This window comes from Vidua chalybeata, chromosome Z (assembly GCF_026979565.1).
Source record: "Vidua chalybeata isolate OUT-0048 chromosome Z, bVidCha1 merged haplotype, whole genome shotgun sequence".
In the NCBI taxonomy this organism is placed as follows: domain Eukaryota; kingdom Metazoa; phylum Chordata; class Aves; order Passeriformes; family Viduidae; genus Vidua; species Vidua chalybeata.
In genome coordinates this window covers 35,373,464-35,396,201 of record NC_071570.1, presented here as the reverse complement: position 1 = coordinate 35,396,201, position 22,738 = coordinate 35,373,464, and the positions used below count along the sequence as shown (strand labels likewise).

At 36.8% G+C, this 22,738-nt stretch overlaps 1 protein-coding gene across 2 annotated transcripts in view; it reads left to right on the top strand.

Annotated features, from left to right (window-relative positions):
- Positions 1–22,738, top strand: part of PARP8 (poly(ADP-ribose) polymerase family member 8) — a 118,288-nt gene that overhangs the window by 75,779 nt on the left and 19,771 nt on the right. For both annotated transcript variants that reach the window (XM_053931791.1, XM_053931790.1), the window contains exons 10-15: positions 2,719–2,785; positions 4,144–4,269; positions 6,422–6,971; positions 9,148–9,201; positions 9,305–9,400; positions 21,618–21,710. In XM_053931791.1, the coding sequence (XP_053787766.1) occupies positions 2,719–2,785; positions 4,144–4,269; positions 6,422–6,971; positions 9,148–9,201; positions 9,305–9,400; positions 21,618–21,710 (986 nt within the window). The remainder of the gene's footprint in view (positions 1–2,718; positions 2,786–4,143; positions 4,270–6,421; positions 6,972–9,147; positions 9,202–9,304; positions 9,401–21,617; positions 21,711–22,738) is intronic.

Sequence of the window (22,738 nt, the reverse complement as noted above, 5' to 3'; positions counted from 1 at the left end):
ACTGCTGAGAGAAGTCCTATAGATTTGAAATTTGGCTTACATGTATTTGCTTGGCTGGGCCCTTCTTAGTGACACAGGCATCTAATTTAAACTTGCATAGGTTGATTTTGGGAACTTATTTTCCTGATATCCTTTGAGATGCAACTGCTTCTCCTGGGAACCAGGGTTAAGGAATAAAGATTGAGAGTTTCTAATATGTGATTCCCTCATTTTTGAAATCAAACATCATCTGCACAGATGGGATATGACTGATAATGAAGACATGCACAGACTTGTGCAGCATGTTAACATGCCCTTCTTCGTGCAGCTTTACAGAGTCAGGTCATGGTAATTCCCCTTTCAGCTTCTGGTTTCTACACGAGTATGTGAATTCTGGAAATCTTTATATTTGAAAGAATTTTTAAGTGAGTAAACTTTCCTCATGAGAGAAAAATGGTCAAGCTCATGAAGAATCAACTGATTTTGAAGATTTGGAAGCATTCATATGCGAGAGTCAACTTCAGATATATTTTTAGTCGAAGTCAGACTCAGTTTGGATAATAACTTGCTCAGCCTTGGAGACTTGCAGTACAGGCTGTCAGTTCATGCTTTTATCTGTGGGAGAACTCTTCTTCTGGAAAAGGAATAGATATTTCCAGTCCTGTTCAGCAAAATCTGTCCCAATGAGCTATTACTATAGGATATATTGTCCGACAATTCTAACTATAAGCTCTATTCTGTTCATTCAAATAAGCATTTCATAATACCAATACTTTTTTCCCCTTGACTTTGGTCTTTTTGTCTGTGGTTTATTACTTCAATTGTTTTTGTTAATATACAAATCTTAAAGTATGCATTTGTGATAGCAGGAAGCAGTGTTAGTATTCAGAACATTCCTATCAAAATGTAATTTAAAAAATAAAGAAGTGCAGCAAATATGAGAACGTGAAGTGTGCAGAGCAGCATGCAGTGAGAAATGAGAAGTAACAAGAATATGTATTCCGCATCACTGACAAGGTTAAGGTGGCAAACATAGTTCCCAGTGCTGCAGCTGACTGCCTGTGGGAGTGCCGGAGTTCTGAGAAAGGCAGGAGCAGGGCCACAGGCAAGAACTTTGCTGACATTGCTTTTATGAGCTCAGCTGCTTTTGCAGCCATGTCTTTTTACTTACTAGCAAAGCACAGTGAGATCCACCATTTATTGTATTAATTTTCTGAATTCCTCTTCTGTTTACTTGAGAATACAGAGCCAGAATTTTATGTTGTATGCTTTTCTCCTATACTACATTTGGATTGAGAAACAGGAACACAGTACATTGCAAAGCACAGTGGGGGATATGAGTACCACCCTGTAGCTGTGTAATATACTGATTTTAGATAGTTCTTCTAGTTAATAGCTTGTCTCAGTAGAGTCTGTGTGGGCAGTTAGTCCCTCATGCCTTAGAAATCTGTCTTAGAGAGGATGAATCAGCCAGTGGAGGTATTAGTATGTCTCATCTGAATGCAGAGTCTAAACAAAAATTTTGGTCTAGATGTCAGGTTTTAAGATTGCTGATTGTAGGTATGATGGTATTTAATGTATTCCCCATCCCACCAGACCCCTGCAGTGTGTCTGAAATTTGACAATCCAAAGATATTGCTATACTTAATGAAATCATTCATCCCTTTTGAAAAAAAAATCATCAGTTTATATTTAAAAGATGAGTTTATGTTTCATGTTATTTGAATAATAACATTAGAGGAAAGGTAACTACTGACCTTTGAACTAAGTTAAATTGCATGGCAAACTCATATATATTGTATTTTATTATCAAATTTAATCTGTTATAGCAAAATTAAAGTACAAACTTGGATATTCTGCATAAAATTCGACTGAGTGATCAGAATAACATCAAAATACTGATTTTCCATTTCTAATAAAATTTGAACCCCAGATTTTTTGTTTTAATTTCTTCTTGATTTTACTTTGGTCATTGTCGTCTTATGCAATACAAAGCATGCAGTCTGTTTGTGCTTTTAATATGCATTGGTTGTTGTCCTGCCTTGAGGCCCTGTGGCTCTCTCAACAAGTACTGGCTTCCATCTGCCACTTCTATCTAGCAAATGGATTTTAGTAATGCCACTAGCTAATTTCCATCCTTTACCCTTTACATTTACAATTTCTGAAATGAATACCAGTATTAGGACAGGCCTTGAGGAAATTTCAGGGTAATACCTGGTCGCTGGAATGCACATATCAGGCACTTAGATGATGGTTTTTGATCTTGCATTAAAACACCCTCAGAAACAAAATCCAGATACAAATGAATTCAGTTTAAGTCTGGACTTTCTTCATAGCAACAAGAACTCTACTATGTATAGACTACTTACTTGGGAAAAAAGTTTAAAATGTTAGGTGAGATAAACTGCCAGTCCAGATACATTTAATCTGATGCTGCTTGCTACTTGCATAGTGTATATGTAAAAAAAAGATACATTTTTGTAAATAAAATGCATGGGAAGAGATAAATTTGGGAGAAATCCATGTGTAAAATTGTAAATTATATTGGCTGATGTTCCAAAAAGGACCACTCCTTTCTTAATATGCTTAGATGACATGTCCACTCTTGCCATTGCTTCAATTTAATTGTCTGTAGTCAAGCCCCACAGGGAAGAGGGTCCTTAAATAAGACTTATGTGGTCATGAGTTTGTCATTACTACTGTAAGTTCATATATCAATAAAATATCCTTTTTCCCTAGTGCCAACTGTGGATGTATTTCAGATCTCCACTAAGGAAAGATTTGGGCTGGGACATCAACTGAAAAAGTAAGTCTATTAAAGTACAAACCCATTTTATTAGGCAAATATTGCACTCTTTTAGTTTCCAGACCATGTCAAGTAGAATAAAATTCATGTTGTCAGGTTTGTTGTTGGATCAAAGTATCTTGAAGTTGTTTATCTTTAAATAAAAGTCAGTATTTGCTATTTTACGTTTGGGGTTGACAGCTGTTGATGAGAACCTGATTTTTGTTACTTGCCAGGGTTTTCTGTCACTTTGGTGCCTTTTAGGAAGTAAGCTATAAAAGGTATAAAGACCATATCTAGGAATTTTCAATTTCTTCTTTCTGCTTAGATGATGAAGCCTCTGAAACAGGAGTCTTTTTGAGCTTCATGCATACCGTGAGGGGGCTATGCTTTCATGGTTGCCTTTAGGATATACAACAGAAATTATGCCATCCATGTTTTGAGGACAAGATGGACGGATAATCAAAAAAAATTGGCAGTTTCATGTGGTCATAGTACAACTCTTTTTAATACAATTTTGCTGAGTCACCTCTTTACATATGTTTTTATACATGTAATAAATTTTTAAGTATATAGGCTTTAGTATCTCACCATTACAACATTAAGAAACCCCTGAGGAAAATAAAATCCTGTTTAGTGTTTTAAGAAATTCAGTGCAACATTTTCATAATCTTACAAATGAAACAAGTTGTTAAAATCTCTATGGTACATAACTTTGAAGGAAAATAAAAGAAAGAAATGCTCAAAATTAATTGTCTTTTTAAATGTTTTGCTATTTACCCTGTCTGTGATTTTTTTGCACCAGGTAATTACTAAAGGTTCCCATATGACATTTTCAAGAACATAGGTGCAGAGTTCACAACTGAGCAGGAGTAAAAATATCTGTGAGCTCAGTGGTCCATCATGGCTGTGGGAATGGCATATTTCTTTTTCACACCAAATTCAGCTTTGACTTTTATCACTATTAAGATACCCACTACCAGATTACAGTCAGAGTACAAGGTTCTGCTTAGCCATGCAGATGCAGTAGCCTGTGGTCATGTGAGAGGTAGACCCCTGTAGCTGGATTTGATGCCCTTGACTCAGTTTGTCTCTAGATCCCCATGAGAGGTATAATCTGCATAAGTTTTGCAGTGGTTCTTTACACAAACTGTATTCTCATTAAGAATCCCATATTAAATTAGTTCTATGTGGAAAAAAAAAGTGTTTTTGCGGAGCTGGGGCACCCAATCACTAATCCACGTACATGACAGAAAACTTCAGCTGCAGAGCGAGAACACTGCATTGCCACCTGCATGATGACTGCTGAGACCATAGTATTAAAATGACTATGTCCTGGCTGGGATAAGAAAACCTTTCTCTTCTACCTTAATTTGCAGAATCATGCAGACATTTGTTACACAACAGTGGAAGAACAGTAAAGAAAAATCGAACTGTATGCACAATAAGAAGGTGTCTGACAAAAAGGTGAAATCCCCTCTGCATATCTTTTCTACATTGCGCAGGTAATTGCAGCAAGGAAAATGAGCTGTTATCACCATAAACTGTCCAAAATCCACAGCAGACTTCACAAGGTGAAATCTTGACTTTTCTCCACAGAGAAGTTCTCTATTTATATCTTACTTCATGGGTTTCTTTTCCTTGCATTGCATGACATCAGGAGTGAACTAGGTACTATTGCAGCTTCTAAGATTATTGGAAGCCAGAGCATTTCAGTGCCCTGCTCTCTGAAACAGCCTTGTTACAACTAGAACTGGAAATAATTAATTTTATTTTAACTTGTGTTTGTATTTTTATTTTATCTTTACTTGAATAGCAAGAATGAAAATACAAGTAATACATATGTATAACATATGTTGTGTATATTTTTAAAAAACTGTGTTTTTCCAGCTCTTCTTTATAGAGCAGTTTGTATACTTAGTTTTTTAAAACTGGAATGGTCATAATTGAATGAATGACTTTTAATGATGCTGAGCACCCTCCCCTCTCCAGTATTTGACTACATTAATGTTTTCCACTTCTGAAATGCAGGCACAGAATTTCAAAGAGAAAAGTCATTAGAAAGCATAAGAAAGAGTTTATGAATAGTTTTAATTAATTTGAATTTAATACGATTTCTGCCAGTTGCTCATACTCATAATTGTATGTAGAATCAGGCTCTGATTTTACCTCTTTCAGGGTGGTGACTATTTACTCTAGTGTGTTTTCCTGATTATGGAGGGTTGACAGATCACCCCTTCAATTCAGTTACTGAATTTGAATTGAATGCTTCTTTGAATATTCCTTCTTTTTGATTAATTTTACCATTCTAAATTCAGAGTATGAAAAAGAGAATACAGCAATCACTCAGATTGGTGGGAATGTCAAAAGGAGGGAATGTCAAAGATGAAAAAAGATTGTAGAGGAGGAAAGATGGTGTTTTAAGTAGAAGTCTTCCCCATTCCCTACCATGCAACACACGACTGCCAAGCACAGGTTGTAGCATGGGGCTTGTTTCTATTCAGAAAGGGCATACAAAACCAGCCCATTCTTTTTCCTCTTGGTTTGGGAGCTTAAGTCCAGAGATGGCTCAGCCCAAATGCAAGGACCCTCTCTGTCCTCGGGGCACCAGTCCTACCTCCCATCTGCAGGAGAGTGAGAGTGAGCCAGCTGCTTACAGTGAATCAGCAGCCTCCACGTGCCTCCTCCACTGTCAACACTTGCTAACAGGGTGGAGAAACCTGCCCACCTCTCCCTTTGGGTTTTAACTTCTCTACTTGATGAAAAAAAAAAAAAAAACCAAAAAAAACCAAACAAAAAAAAAAAAAACCCAAAAAAAAAAACCAAACCAAAACAAACCTACCCCCCCCCAAAAAAAAACACTCCAAAGATTGGTGTTGCTTATAAAACATAGAAAAATTATTCAGCATACCTGTTACATGTTCTTTGCAAGGACAGGCAAATGTGAACTTTACAGAAATATGACAGTTTGTGTGAATGTTGTTTCATAAAAACCTTTTGTTCTTTACTTCCTGCATTCGTAAGTTAGGTCTCTCACATTTTCATTTCTGGTAGTAGAGAGTTAGAATTTGTCTATAACCAGAAAGAAGGGTATAAATTTGTCTTTCACAAAGTGCCTGGGTTATTATGATGGTTTTAAAATAATACTCTTTTCATCTGAATTAAATTTAACATCTCCAAGCTTCACTGCTCATTGTATCTTCCATTGGATCGAACATAGAATTTCTTATGCTGTGTCCAGCATACAATAGCTTGTATGGGATCATGTTGTGATCATTACATAGAAAATATAAATTTTGATAAGGAGAATGTGTTATAAGAGGTGGATTTCATTTCAAAGATAATTTCCTGAATAATTGGTTTGTTTTGAGACATAGAAGACCTTACAAAAAGCTGTAAGGTCACAGCTCTAACTTCTACTTAAGTAGTTGACTGTCTTTTTGATTGATGACTTGTGTGCAAATAGGAGTAAGTTGCTTGTTTTGGTATTGGAAGATGTTTTATATACAATTGTTTATTAAAAGTTTGGGTTGCATTTATTACTAGTGAAAAACATAAACATGGGTGGCACTTAGAAGTTTTTACATCTGTGTGATCTTGCTTGATTTGCCCAGGATTTTGATTATTCTTCAACTTTGCCATGTTCTTTAATCTAAGGTCGCCAAGTTATCCTCCACCTGGCTGTGGTAAGAATAAATCAAAACTGAAACCAGAACAGGATGGCATCTCCAAGACTCACAAACTATTGAGAAGGACTTGCTCTAGCACAGTGAAGGCGGAGGACGTGTGTGCCACAAAATCTCACAGAACCTTTGGCCGCTCGTTATCGAGTGACCCTAGGGCTCTTAGATCGCACAAACTGCTGAGTCGTGCTTGCTCTGCAGCTGTCAAGCAGGAGGAGTGCATCACTTTAAAGTCCCATAAGGTGTTAAATAGGTCGTGCTCTGGGGATCCTCGATGTGAGCACAACAGCACCTTGAAGCCCCACAAACTTTTAAGCAGATCCTACTCCAGTAACCTTAGAATGGAAGAAGTAGATGGATTGAAGAATCACAAGTTGCTCAGCAAGACTTACTCCAATGCCCCTAAATCATCCAAAATGGAACCTTTCAAGGAGTCCACCATGGCAGAGAGCAGGAGGCTCTCTCTTACCTCAGGGCTTATTGGTATCTTAACACCATCCTCATCATCACCTTCACAAGCTGCTGTGAGTAATATTTTTTTTTTGTATTCTGCTAATTTTCCTGTTATTATTTTCCAAATGTGCTATTATGCTTTTTGTGCGAAGGCAATAATACTTAGGATATATGACAGTAACTATATTAGATATACTAGAAGACAAGAGCAATGAAGTCAGCTTTTTAAGGAGGAGTCAAACAGCTGTGCATACACATATACTTAAGTTAGAAAATCAGAATTTGCTGATTTTATACAACTCTTTTTACACTCTTTCTAATACAATTTTGCTGAGTCATCTTTTTACATATGCTTTTATACATATGGGACAGAGATTTTATGTGACATGTTGAAATTCAGCTCAGTGTACAGCTGCTGGTCATGGGAAAAATTCAGTCACCCACTTCTTCCCTGTGTACTTCCTGCAGGAAGAAGGGACAGTGTGCACTTCTGTGCTGCAAAATTAGGTTGGTTGCAGAGGACTTTTCTCATTTCCCTGCTTGCTTCGTGGGGGAAACAACTGTCTATTAGATGGTTTAAATGCCACGTCCTCTCTCCTTCTAATCTTTGCATCTGCCATCATCATCATAATCATTATCTTCATCACCATCATACTGGAACAAGTTCAGTCATGATTCCTTTCACCTCTTGCACATTTGTGATTTGTGAAGGGTTAAACTTAAACCTTCAAATGTGCTGAGGGACATCAGAGGCCACACAAAGAACTGGGCCCATGCTAGCCCTCTTTACTTTCCTCAGAGACATGATCAATCGGGAAAACAAAGGGCAGCATATACTCTTGCATTTAAGAAAGAGCTTTCGAAATCGATTCTTCTGCCTATACCTCTTTAAAGATGGCTTTTTACTTCAGAAGGAAGAGTGGGTTTGTCTGCAGTCTTTCAAGGCAACAGCCTGTTTTTGGTGTGTGATCTGGGGAGAAGTGTTTAGAAAATAGTTCTCTCTACTCCCCTTGCCTGGTGGTACCTTGGAAGCTGATTCTCCCTTCAGATGTCATACGTTTAAAACAGTGCATTCAAAAGAATGAAATTACATTGAGTGCACTATGTTTAATGGTAATTTAGTTTAGTAAGCTTTAAGCTATACTCTTCAGATCTAAAGGCAGGAATACACTATCATAAGATCATTTATATGTATGCTGTGTTGTTGAATTATGTGATGTGCACAGCAAAATTAATTTAAGATGAGCCATCAGACTTTATTCTTGTTGCAGTTTAGAGATGCATTTTTTTTCTGATTTAGCAGAGGATCTATTAACATAGCAAGACTTTTCTCTCCTGACATTAATAGGAAAAGTTCCTCTGTTTTTTTAAGATAATGAAGAGCTGACTCGGTTTCATTACTGATGTTATCAGCTGATAAGGAAAAAAGGCAAGCCCTGTTTGGCAGCCTATAAAAACTACCCATAATTTATTGCTACAATGCACTTACTTGGAGGGAAGATCATCACGTACATGGTCAGATGTAGTTTGATGTTAGTGGAAGAGCATCAAGAGTCTATTTCATATTTTATATGCAGGCACATGAAAGGAAATAACCCTATTTAAAAAAAAGAAATCTGCCAAAACACTGTAAATGGAGCTGATTTAACTCTATTCAAAACAATGTTTGATTGAAATAGATGTCAATCTGGAGGGAAGTCTGCACCTTACTGACTCTTGTTAGCAGAAGTTACTTCTAATTTATGTTGTTGTGTGCTGAAAGAAAAAGAATTTGAGTAGTATCTGAGCATAAAGATATGTTAGTCCAGTGTTCCAGAAGTGAGACCTTAGTGCCTGTAAAATAAAAAGGTTTTCAGCATTACTGAGAGTTACAGTAGTCTTTCAAGCCTTAACATACAGCCTGTATTTGGATAGGCAATATGCAGTGAAAACACAATGGAAGTTACCAAACATCAGTTTATTAGGATGGAGTGAAGGCACTGGTGTTTTCATTTGAGATTAAAGTTTCTTGACAGCTGAGATACAGATCTCCATCATATTTAAGAGCTAGAAAGAAATACTAAAAATCTACCCCATATCAGTAAACAGTAAAAGGATTGATTATTTGTAATGCTTGGTTCACGCAAATTAGAGATCTCTTTAGATGCAAATTGTTTGCATATTTAAATGCAAAAACTTACAAATGCTTTACCATTTCCTTATAAATAGTCTGCCAACACTGAAGTTGCCTCAACTTTTCCGTTGCAGCAAAATTATGGTGCAAAATGCATTCCGGTGCGAGACCGTGGCTTTCTTGTGCAGGTAGGATGTCATATCCAATTCACATATGAAACACTGTGGAGCATGAGCTGACTGTTAATTATTTTTAAGCAGATGCTGTTATTCTCATTTTCATTGTTCCCAGAGTATTGAATTTGCTGAGCAGCGGATACCAGTATTGAATGAATACTGTGTTGTTTGTGATGAACCTCATGTGTTCCAAAATGGCCCTATGCTGAGGGTAAGTAGTGTGCTAGTAAAACAATGCATTTTATAGTGCCTTGAATAGCTGTGGATCATACAAACCTGTTGCAAAACTGTTAAATTATTTCAGATGGGTTTCATCCTAATACTCTTTTGAGATGCAAAAATAGGGAGCATATTAACTAGGTTTTGCGGTAAATTTGGAAACAAAAGAAGTCTTACAGGGAAGGGAGAGAGAAATTAGGCTTGTATCATACCACAGAAATGTAAAAGGGCATGTTTTCACTGAACAGTATTGTGCTGCAGTAGTCACAGCCAGATAACACAGAGAAGTGCATTAGAGTGTTTTCCCAGTGCTCTGGCATTCTTCTGAAAGTTTAGGGCACCTCATCCCTGAGCTTTTATCAAGCCATGACCATGGTATTTACATACACTGGTGTTAATGCCAGTACTCTGAAATTCTTCTGACCTTGTTTTGCTCACAGGCTGATGTAATGAGCCATTCTCAAATGTGATAAAAAAGGCAGTAGAAAGTGATCTTCTGTGAAGTGCCTGATCTAGCAGTGACCCAGTCTAGGAACACCGTTGTGGCTCGGTATGCCCAAAGTCTGACCAGTTAGGCAACTCCTCCTTTCATTCCTGTTTGACAGGGAACAGATTTTGCCCGCTGATCATTGTAGCCTCTCTCATGCTGTTGGTGAAACAGTGGAAAAGAGTAAGATCAGTCATGAGAGACACACTGCCTGGATCAATGCATCTTTGTGGAAGAGTATTTTAACAGAATACAATTCTTAGCTTTAGGACTGGTCTTGCAGTTTAGAATCCTCTTGTTTCACCTACCGTTCATCCACATTTTTAAGCCATGGAAAACTAACTCCACTGAATGAATGGTCTGATTGATAGCAGACAATTTCTCCACAGTGTGGCCAGCAGCTACACATAAGCTGAAGCAGATCTTTATCTGTGATAGTTCCAAGGAGCTGAATTCAGGAGGACTATTGCTCTACCTGGTAGCAGAAGTCACCTCAGTGTCACTCCCCTTGACACTGACTGGCACCAGGGTCAGGCATTCTGACTGCATGCAGGGTGTATAAATGGGCTGCTTGTAGGATTTGAAAAAGCATGTACATATCCAGTTAACACTGTTTATGTCATGGTTAAGCCCCTATAGTTTTGGATATCCAATCAGAATTATTTTTGCTTCTTCTAGCTTGTATCTCTCTTTTAAAAGCAAGGTTTTCTGACAGGTTTATCAGTAGCCAAAACTGATTAGAAGCCTGTAAAAAGGCATCAGTTCCTCACTGCTTGTCTTTGAATGCACTCCTATGTATATTACCCGTGACAGAAAGAGATAAGACAAAATCGGTAATGTTTGAAGAGTGATTAAAAAAATCTGACCTTGTTTTGAAAAACATAATTATTTAAGTCATTGGAGTTTATCTATTATCTGTAAGTCAAAGCAAACAGTAGGATTTATTCTATTAAAAAGAACCAGAATGTAAAGTTATCTGCTCTAAATGAAAAAAAATCTAAATTCCTTCTTTCACACCATAAAGATTAAAATCTCTCAGAATTACTCTTTTGTGTCTTCCATTTAAAGAAGGATAATTTTATAGCTATCTGTTTAAGAGTTTGTCAGCATTTCACAACAGAAGAAGCTGCAACCATATTTGCTCCTGAACATATATTCATCAGTGCCTTTGAAGTAGCATAACCTGACAAGCTTGGTAAAAACAGAAGCATGTCATTATATAACCTAGGAAAAATTAGATGCCAGGAAGAAATCTAGCATACTCTGTGCATGCTTGAATGACTCAATAAGCAATATAGAGCCATTAATGAGTTTGCACTTCTGTAGAAGGTGAGGAAGGATCTCAGTGTGAATTGAGCATTAGCTTGCCTTGGAGTGTGTTAAGGAAATTTATGCTTCATTCTACTGAGAGCTCTGGCCAGGGGCAGCTTGAAGGTAGTCAGTTTGTGGGGTTTATATACATGCTTCAGCTGAACACACACATAACACATACATGCATACATATACATGTGTATATATATAATGTATGTGAGCAGAAAGAGCATTTGCTCTTTAGTATTGCTGCAGGAGCAGATCTCAGAAATTGAGTACTTTTGTTACAAGAATGCAGCAAGCTTTCATTTAAGGCATGGCTGCATGCAGTGTAGCCTTATTGAGGGTCCCTGGCCTTTGTAAAGAGTTCTCTCTTTGGATACCACTGTAACCTCACCAGGTTTTGTAATGGAGTGTGCCTTGCCATGGTGTGCTTAGCAAGAGTATCCAGATCTCATTTTCTACAGATGCCTGCATCCCAAAGGCATTACATGACAGGCTCTCTCTGCAGCAGGTTGTGTCACAAGAGGTGAGACAGGCTATATAATCCTGGGTCATTCACCAGTTTCTCCCTTTAAAGTTTAGTTCCTCCACACAGATCCACAGGTTCGTGTCTAGGTGTGGGTACTCTTAATGGTGAGTTCCCCTTCTAAGTTTTGGACCTTTTTTTTCAACAGCAAAGAAGACCCATTAAATTATAAAAGCATAATAAAGTTACTGCTTGAAAAGTTACTTTAATATGTATATAGGTTTGATTTTCTGATCTTTTATGGAGTTTTATGTAGTTATAAAGAAGCCACTGAGAAATCTGATTCTCTGTTCCTACCATATGTCAGCCTGGTGCCTTTCCTGAACTATAGTATAGTTTGTTAATTGTCTTAAATGCAGTTAAAAACATTGAACGATTGCCATCACACAACAATTACAGTTTTTAATACTGTGAAGTGCTATACCTACTTACAAACTCCTATGCTGTACATAGTTTTTTGTGCTAGTTATTACTGACTTGGGAAATTCAGATGTCTCATCCTCACAATAGCTGAAGAAACCATCTGAAACTGAGAGATATTTTTTTTTCTTTCTGCAGACTATCATTTTATCTTAGTTATAAAGTATCTTTCAATCAGTCTCTCTCAGCAAGCTTTCTTCTCAGTATTATGTTTAATTTTCCTAAATAAATTTTTCTGGGGGAGTAGTCTGGCTTTAATATCTATTTCAATTTAAGTTACTTTTTAAAAATCCTGACATCTTTTTTCCCATAAGGTAACAACCACTTGATGACAACAAGATGTCTCATTTTGTATGGCTTTATTTAGGCATTAGATCCACATGGCAGACATATCACTGTATGAGCGATTTTGTTGCAGAACAGCTGCATGAGACAATTGCATATGTTTGACTTGATGATTTTACAGTGGACATCTGTCTTGCTCCAGAGCCCTCCATAATTATCTGATCATGCAAATGTTCCCTACTGGTTCAGGGATCCCCGTTGTACATTGAAATCTTTGAGTGTTGTTAGGCCTTCTTAGTCCTTTATTGAGGATAAATTAAGGGGCTGCTTTATTGGCTTCCTGAAGATGAGTAAGTAAGAAGCTCTTATATTTCTCTTAGGAATTTCGTTACAGAGCAAAGTGAGTATCATTGAGAATAATCAGTTTTCTTTTGAGCTCCAAAATTCCTTGAAATACAGAAGACCAGAGTTAAATACTCAGTTCCTCTGCGTACTCCAGAAGTTTGTGTATGTGTAAAACAAAACAGATTTGGCAGATGGGGTGGCCTTAGAACATGCCCAAACCTAATGCCCTCATGAGGAACTGCACCTGTATTACTGAGAAGGGGAAGAACAAAGGTTCTCTTGAGTGGAAGAAGGAGTATTTTATCTAAGGATAAAAGTCTTATAACACATAATGAAGTTGTAACACTCTTCTTTATAAAGGCCCATGGTCCACTGTTTCATTCCATCCACTTAAAAAAATCCCACAGTAGTAAAGTAGGCAATGTTTTCCTGTAAGTATTCATACCTTCCCCAGATAAGATGGGCATGAATGAAAGTTCTCATAATAGCATGTTTCTTTTGTATTTATTTCAAAAGCACAGTGAAATCTAAGGATTATGTGCAGTACACCAGAAGTTATAAAAGCCAAAATAGATGTTTAGAGAGACACACTTATATAGAGTACCACCAAAATCAGAAAATTATTTGAAAACACTGCATGGAATGATTTGCAGTTGTTCTGCAAAGCAGAGGAAAAATACAGTGAATACAAGGATCCTAAGAATAAAAAAATATTATTTAAGCTATTATATAACATGGACCAATGCTATTTCATGCAGTCATTTCTAATGATGGTTGGAATCCTGCATATTTCACTTTTCACAAAAAGATTAAGAAACAGCTTTGAAATCATTAGCAAGTGTTGGGACTGCAAGTCTCTACATCCAAACAGCTCTCTTAACTCATGTGAAGAGCCACAGTGCATCTTCCTGCAAGGCAACCTCTGCTACAGAGCTCTCAGGAGCACTGCCATCTTCTGAAGTAGCTCCTTTCTCTTTTTTGAAAGAGGGGAAAGTGAAAGGTCAAACACAGGTTTTATGGAGGAGACACACAGAAGGCAGACATGGCAAATCTACTGAAAAAAGTAAGGGTCTGGTCATTTGAATTATTTGCCTCATGTTCCCATCTTTGAATTTGTTTTCAACAGAGAAGTTGTTTAGATGAGTGAGAATGGAAAATTATTTGTTTGTAATTAATGGCTAGATTTGGATTGTTTCAATAACATTGTGAAATGCTTTTTTTCCCCTAACATTTTCAAACAGTTGGTAGTTCATTCACATCTGTATTGTTTAAATGGTTACATAAATTATCCTGATTTCTTTCAAACTACAATATTAGATTAGATATTAGAAACTAACTTAGGAAAGTTGAATGACTTCCACAAAACCCATTCTGAAGTACTGATAGATTCTTGCATGGGGCATGTCTCTAGTGAAAAATTCCTGAAAATGGAATTTGTTTCATCCACTGCTTTGCACTGGCTTTTGAAGATCTCCAAGGATGGAGACTGCACAGCCACTCTGAGCAGCCTCTTACAATGCTCGATAAAGCTTTAGGAAAAACCTACTTTAGCTTTATCTAAAATTTTGGATAAAGTTCAGATAAAGTTAGTGGTGTATGAGAGAATAAAAGTACTGACTGACTTCTAATGGTCCTTTTCAACCATCTGCTTCGGTTCATCTAGCTAAAACATGTATTTTCCAAAGCAGATTTAAGAATGTAATAAAGAAACCTAAGGATTATTTGGTTCAATGTTAGATGGCTATTTACTTCTCTTAATGCTTTATGAAAGTCTTCCTTTTATTACTACTAGAATATTCTAGGAAAGGACTAAGTTGCATTTTAATAATGCAACAGTTCTGCTGCTGTAACAGTAGAGAAATAAGTAGTTTTAGGAATTCAGCATGTACTTTTATTACAAACATTTAATATAATAAGATCATGAGTCATTAACAAAAGTGGTTATTATATTTAAGGATCTGATTAAAAGAAGTGTAATAAAAATGTGATATCATATTTGAAGACTGGAGTAAAGAAAATGTCAGTCCTCTTTTAAAGAAGGGCAAGAAGGAGAGGATCCAGAAAACTCCACCCTGGTCACCCTCACCTTGATCTGTAGGAAGTGATGAAGCAGCTAAGCCTCAAAACCATCTTCAGGAACATTAAGGACAAAAAGTCTTCACAAAGAATCAGCATGGTTTTCACTACTGGGAATTCATATTTGACTGACTCGATTAAACTTCTTTGAGGAAGCGACTGGTCTGGTAGATGAGGGGAGAGCAGTGGATACTGTCTGCCTGAATGTGAGTAAGGCTTTTGACAATGTCTGCCATGAGATCCTTTTAGACAAGTTGTTGATGGGTGGGCTGATTGAGGAGATGGTGAGGTAGTCTGAAAACTGGCTGTATGTCTGGGCCTCAAGTGTGGTGTTCAGTTGGGTAAAGTCTACTTAAGAGGTGAGCAACTCAGTGGTGTACCCCAGGGGTCAGTAGTGGGTCCAGTCCTGTTTAATACCTTCATTAATCACCAAGACGATGGTGCAGAGTGTATCCTCAGACAGTTTGCACATGATGGAAAAAATGGGAGAAGTGTGCAGTACTCCAGAGTGATGGGTGCCATTCAGAGGGACCTCGACAGCCTGGAGCCAGTGGTATGCCAGGAACATCATGCAGTTCAGCAAGGAGAAATGCAAAGTCCTGAAGGTGGGGAGGAACAAACCCAGGCACCAGTGTATGTTGGGGGCCAGCCAGCTGGAAAGCAGCTTGGCTTGGACAGAAAAGGACACCAGCTTGGACATGAGAAAGCAATGTGCACTTGTGGTATGGAAGGCTGTATTAAACAGTAGAATTGTCTATGTGTGTGGAGAGATGTGATCCTGCCCCTGCACACAGCCCTGGTGAGGCCACACTATGCTTGTTCTGTGTTCCTGAGCACGAGAAAAGGATGGTGCTACTGGAGAAAGTCCAGTGAAAGGTCACTAAGATGATTAAAGGGGCTGGAGCACATCACACAGGAGGAAGGCTGAGAGCCTGGAAAAAAGAAGGCACAGGCAGGATCTCACTAATGTCTATAAATATTTGAAGGAAGGGTGCAAAAAGGATGGAGCCAGGCCCTTTACGTGGTGGCATGATAAGGGACAGAGGATACAATCTGAAACACAGGAGGTTTCAGTGGAACAACAGGAAACACTTTTTACCTTTTTCACCTTTTCTGAAGGTGACTGTGCATAGGAATAAGTTGTCCAGAGAAGTTGTGGAGTTCACTTCCATAGAGAAATTCAAAAGCTGTCTGTTCAGGGCAGCTGGCTCTGGGTGACCATGCTTGAGCAGGGATGTTGGACTAGATGACCCATGGGGATTCTTGCCAACCTCAATCTTTCTATAATTCTTTGATCTTATTCAGCTTTTACATAGTGTAATTTGTAAAGCTGATGTCTATCTTGCTGTACTGCGCCTTCCCAAATTCCTCATTTGCAAATACTAAGGCCATTAACAGAACCGCATGACTGAATGGGTTTTAGACACCTGTGGGACAATTATATAGAATAAAATAATCTCAGAATATATTTAATAAGGTAAATAAAAGACAATCTGTGTATCAGTTTTTCTCTTTTCAGTAGTCTCCATAGAGTGCCATCTTGTGTTGAAACCTCAGACTGAGACCTCCTTAGAACAAAGAAAGGATTAGTAAAAAAAATCAACAAAATTAAATATTACAGCTAGTTTATTTGAAATTTGTACAGCATACATTTCTGCAGTTTGTTTTCCCCATAAAATATGAACAGTAAAATATCATAAAGTCGTATCTGAAATACCTGTTCTTATTATTTAGCTGTAAAAATAAGCACTGTCCTGTAATTCTGATACATTTTTTTTCCATCAGTAAGCTTGCTTTTTAATTTTTTTTTTCTTTTTGTCTCAAAGTGTTCTCAGTTATGTTTTATTTACTATGGGTGAAATCTTGCCCTTTGTGGATTCTTGTTGACTTGAAGAGGTCTTGGATTTCTCTGTGCTTTGCATACAAGAGTCTTAGACACCACTGAAAACACAGCAGCATTGAGTGTGCTGCTTAGTCCTGGGAAATTTTTTTAATAGAATAAACACCACTGAACTGTAGAGAAAAGTATAGGCGTACAAATATGTTTAGTCAACTGGAGTTAAGCCAAGATGCTTATGGAATTCCAAGATTTTTGTGGAGTAACACTGTGGTCTTTCTAATACTTATGCTACAATATAGGCTGTTTTTATCTCTTTTTATGAAAAAAGCCTTTCCAGCTACAACCTGTATGTTAATAGATTTCAAATAATTTATATTTTACTGACAGAGTAAAATGACTGCAGTATAGCTTTTCCTGTTGCCAAGTAGTCACCAAATCCAGCATCCCCATCTAGCATTCTATAAGCTTTTTTATTTACCTTTTTTTATTATATAAAGCTTTTTTATTCACCTTTTTTTTCACTGTATCTGTGAAGTAAAAATATATTTTTGAAAGTGTGTAAGATGCAGAAAAAATCCCCAAAAAACAAAAAAAAAAAAAACCCCAAAACCCAGAAAATAAAATTTGTATCAGGCAAAACAAAACCAAACAGAACAAGCGACATTTCTTACTCAGCTACAGACTGCTCTCATCTTTCTTCAGGTTATATCTGATCATCACTGTGGTATCTCCCATGTCTTTGAACAGTGTGTTCCATGAAACATATGAATACTGATAAACTATTCAGAGAGTTTACCTTATAGTAAAACAAAGACTTGGCATGGTGGAAAGTAGGAAACAGAACAGAGATTTGAAGTTCCATGTTGTCTCCTCATTAAGAAAAGTGGGATGGTCACTAATGGTTTGCTTTCATTAAGAAAAGTGGGATGGTCACTAATGGTTTCACCTTCACCATTTATTACATTTGCTGTATGTCAGGCAATGAGCCTTGCCTCCTGAAGTATCTCCTGTTAGATCAATAGTTCTTAGGTGTGTAAGTCATGTTACAGCCTCTTTAGTGTCTGTGTGATATCCCTCAGAACACAGGAAAGCGTGACACGTTGCTTTGAGCACAGCTGCAGCCCACATAAGAAAGTTGCTAGATCGATATAGACTATGAAAGTTTCAGCTTTTGCAAATTGAAAGAATGTCTAGAAAACATTTTAGGTAGTGTATTAGTCCAGGAACCAGGATATGTCATAGTGTGTAGGTGGTTTGTGTGTCTGCTAGTCTCAGTCACTGCAGAAAGAAATGACATTTGCATTGTAACACATAGGAACTCTGTGTTTTTTTCACCATAGCAGCAGTTGGGTGGGAGCTACTGATCATGCAAAGAATGGGGGTGGCTAAAGGAAAAGTCTGAAAACTTCAAACACTCAGAAGATGCTCTCTGGTTCTGTCATTGTCTTCTGCCCCCAAGCATTTGCAGTCTCATGTTAACTACCCATGTCTTATTTTTTTCTGTTTTTTCCCCACTGGAATAATGATCCTCCTAATAGTGTTTTAGCACCTAATGATCTTTACTTAGCTAGTAGTTCTGTAAAGACCAATGGCTTTATGTTAATTTTCTATCTTCAAGAGAAAAAATAAAGTCTATGTGAGACCCTGGTAGCTGCTGTTGCTGAGAGGAACTACAGTTGCCTTCTTCAGGAAGCAACAAAGTCCCCCAGCCAGTCAGCTTGTATACTCAAGGTGGTGGTTGTAATCTGTGGAACTGTGTACACCTAGGATGAAATTGATATTCAGAAATAAATAGGTGTCGAAGCCCTATTTTGTTGTGTATTTTTCCCTTGAAAACAACGGGAGATAGTAATCCAAGAAAAGGTAATTAATCTGTACATTTGTAGCTGTGAATTCCGTATCAGTACAGAACATAATAATTGAACATTTCAAGTACAGACATAAAAATTCTTAGAAAGTTTAGCTTGTTGAATGTTACATATAAATGAACCACAGTAAGAGTATCCAAAGATGACATTGGAACAACATAGCTTTTATAGATGTGTCAATGATGTTCTTGTTTGTTTAGTGTGGCTAGGGACATTTCTCATATTTAAGATCTGAAGTCAGAGCAATACCGTTCCCATCCCAAAGGCTCGCATCCTATGACAAGAGCAGAGTGGACACCATACAAAGGGAAACACACAATCAATATGCAAAACATTAGCAGCAAAGTAGGAACAGCCTTGAATCTCAGTTTCCCCGTAAAGCTTGTGTTTTTCTTTAAACTCTGCCTTCTAGAATTGATTTATTAACTTAGTTTTCATATCTTTTCATTGGTTCTAGCATGCACAATTGCAGGCAAAACATAAGTAAGGAAATTTAACACTGAATAGGTAAGTCACAGTGTGACAAACAAGAAGCAAACAAGCATTTGCTTCCTATGCAAGCTAGTATTTTCATTTTGTAAAGATTTAAACAATACAAATGGTTGAGCTTAACTAGTGACTGGAGTAGAGGACATTGAAATGGCCATACCAATGTCTCTTGGAATACATTGCTAACACCTGTGGGAAATTTAAGTTAAAAACATCTTATTTTGGTAAATTGAGAGAATTTCAGAAACAGAATTCAAAAGTACTTTTAAAATGACTATAGGGTGGGCTAAAAGGCATCCAGACTAGATACATGAAGACAGACTGTTGAAATGTCCCTTTAGCTATAGGGTTGGGATTATTTTCCCCATTTTACTGTTTTGACAAAATTCATAGTGGACAGGAAGGTTCATCAAATACACAAAATGAGAAAAATTGTATTGATCCTAACAGAAGTATCTGTTCCACTTCAGGGCTGAAATTCTGCTGTCTTGCTTGTCCTTATATCTAGAGTTGTCTAGTGTCACCCTGAGGCAAAAAAAAAAAAAACCCAAAACAAACAACCCGTGCTCCCAAAAGAACAAAATACAACAAAACAAAAACCCCACAAACCAAAAAAAAAAAAAAAAAAAACCACAAAAAAAATCCTATCAAAACCAAAAAGATGCCAAAAAAATTTCCAAAGTCAAGCATAATTGCAATGTCTGTTTTCCTGACTTCCCTCTTCAGATGCTCAGACAACTCTGGGATCATAACAAAGGGGCAGAAAAAAGAGAAATGGTGACAAATTGTGTATTCCTTTACCATCATTTAGTTTCAAGATAATTTACTTCGCTGAGACTGTAAACAAAATATCAAAAATAAGCATTTTCTTACAAGGTTTCTTCATGACAAGCATGGCCAAATTCAGATTGTTCAGGTATTCCAGAGTTATTCCTTGCTTTGAAATAAAGGAAGTTTCTGTATTCTCTTGATTTTGATAGTTACCCCACTGAACAAATGATTTAACCATCTTCTAAGTGAGGAAAACCCAAGAATAATGACAGTAATAGATACTTCTTGTCCAGCTTGCCATGGCACAATGAATTTGATTGCGTTTGGCTTCATCTGCTGCCTAATGCAATGTAACATGACAGATAAACTAAATCAAATGGGTGACATTATCAGATTTGAAAGACGATAGCTCTTATAAAGCAAATTAAGTGAGACTGTTATCAGTCCAGAAGATTTCAGATGTTTATTGAGGTCTTGAATCTTTGAAACCCAGCAAATGCTGCAAAGCAAGTGATTGAAGAACAACAGTATGCTTATTACTGGCAAAGGTGTTGCCTGAAACAGGATTCAGCTAAATTTTAGGTTTTCTTTGTGTGTTTAATTAATTTTTTCATTTCTGCAAGTGCTTTGTAGAGGCAGTGGTTTGAACTTCAAAGCATACTACTACAAATGCTTTTGTACTTGTGATCACTAGACTCAGAACTTTCAGTTACAAAGATAAGTTTAAGTTTTAGTGAGCTAGGATTTAATCCTATGCATTCAAATAAATAGTATCCAGGAAGTATTTTTGATTGTTTTCAGCATTGTCATAACAGGTAGTGTTTATTGGGTAATTTTAAGGAAGGTTTTAATTAGTATTTCTTTCAACTACTTGTTCATTTTGAATACTTGTAACAAATCATGATGTGATATTACTTGAGCATTTATAAAATTGGTCTGCTAATTATCTTTCAGTAAATAAGATGGAATTGCTGTAAGGGTTGTAAATAGTTAGGAAGCCCATGAAGACATGCCTATTTTTGTTACCTAAAGCTGCATTCCTTTTTGTTTCTGCTTTGTTTGCTTTATGAAGGCAAAATGTTCAGTTCTCACTCAATATGCAGTTTAGATAACGTTTTTTTATTCGTGATGACATCGTGAATTATTTTTTAATAGGCAAAAGTTGGTTCAAAAAGTAGGGAGTTTTATTATTTAATACCTGAAAAAAGATTTGAAGTGTCTTTATTTCTTAAAATAAGTACTCTTCAAAATACGGTCTTCATGCTGTAAAAATGTAATGGATTTTCTTATAGTCTACCAGTGATTTGTTAAATTGTCAAAAATTAAACCATAGCCTCTTCAAGAAATTTGTCTTCCAGATCTGATTTTTATGTGTGTTCTGAACAGCAGTGTAAGAAGCTATGAAGAATAAATCTGCTTCCATTAGCAGCAGGATTTGTTCTCTATTACGATTAATTATGTAGGAAGTTTTCAGATAGATAGTCTTAAGAACATTTGAGTACTATGCCTGTAATTTTGGTTTTCTAACTGTGTTAGGATTTATTTTAAATTTAGCCTCTCTGAGTACTTACAAGTTTTAGAGTTCTTCATTTTTGCTCTTCAGGTTATTAAAATGTTTCTCTAATGTATCTTCCTCAATAATTGATAAGTATAAATTATTTAAAATTAATGCTGCAGTTAAAATATGAATAATTAGCATTAATTAGGGTTTTGTTGTAGGTCATGACATGCTAAAAGCAAGAACTCAAATTAGAACAGAAATAAAATTAACTTTCTTTCTTTGTATAGCCTACTGTTTGTGAACGGGAACTCTGTGTATTTGCTTTCCAAACATTAGGAGTGATGAACGAAGCTGCTGATGAAATTGCAACTGGGGCACAGGTAGGATTATCTAATGTTTTCTGTAGTTTACTCAGTCCTTTCTGTCTCTTCCATTCTGTGTTTTGACTTGTATGCACCATATGAGTACTGTTTGGTAATGTCTATTGTTATAGCTGTAAATGCACTCATTTACGCATGGTGTATTCAAATAGTATTAATGAGGTGTTTCCATTGTTTTACTTCCATGTAATTAGAATAACTGTTTTTGTGCCCTGTTGCATTCAATTAGGTCACCTGGGTTGTTAATAAAGGCAGCCATTGTAATTTGGAGATAATTCACCTAATGAGCCATTACTACTCTCATGCAATTAATAAGTTACTTCCTGTTCATGATCTTGGGATGCAGGGATCCACTGAACATCTGTTGTTTTGATCATTACATAGCAGTGGGAAAGTCCTTACTGATATTACTACATAGGGTTCTTCCTTTTAGTCAAGGATCAGAAATTTAATATAATCCTGCTTTCTGACTCTAAATTCAGTTATTGATGTAGTTATAACCCTATCATTGTTTTCTTAAAGTATTTTAAATTACACTTCTGAATCACTAACCTAATGTTTCATTAATAAAAAGGTTAAAAGATCTCATGTTTAAGGTCCCTTTAAGATCTTACGGTAAAAGCCTGCACATCTTAAGGAAAAGTGTATTTGAATCCAATTTTCTGGTTACTGTGCTTCTACATTGTAAGCAGCATGGGTATTTTCGAAGGGCAAATCTTCAGTTTATTTAACTAGCAGTAGTGAGTATAGTCACTGGAAAGAAACTATTCAGGTAGGTGCCTGAATACAACCATGAGCATATCCTCAAAGTCAGAAAGTTGCAACACTGTAGATCAGCTTCCTCACTTGAGAATATGACTGTGGAATCAGAACATCAGAATCATCTGATGTCTGAAGACCACTGGATTTGTAACCTCTAGATACCGACCTCTAGATACCGACTCTTGGGATAACAGTTTAGGCTTGTAAGAAATCGAAGGAGGTGTGCAGATGAAGCCCCACCTCTTTCTCAGCCTGAAGTCCTGTGA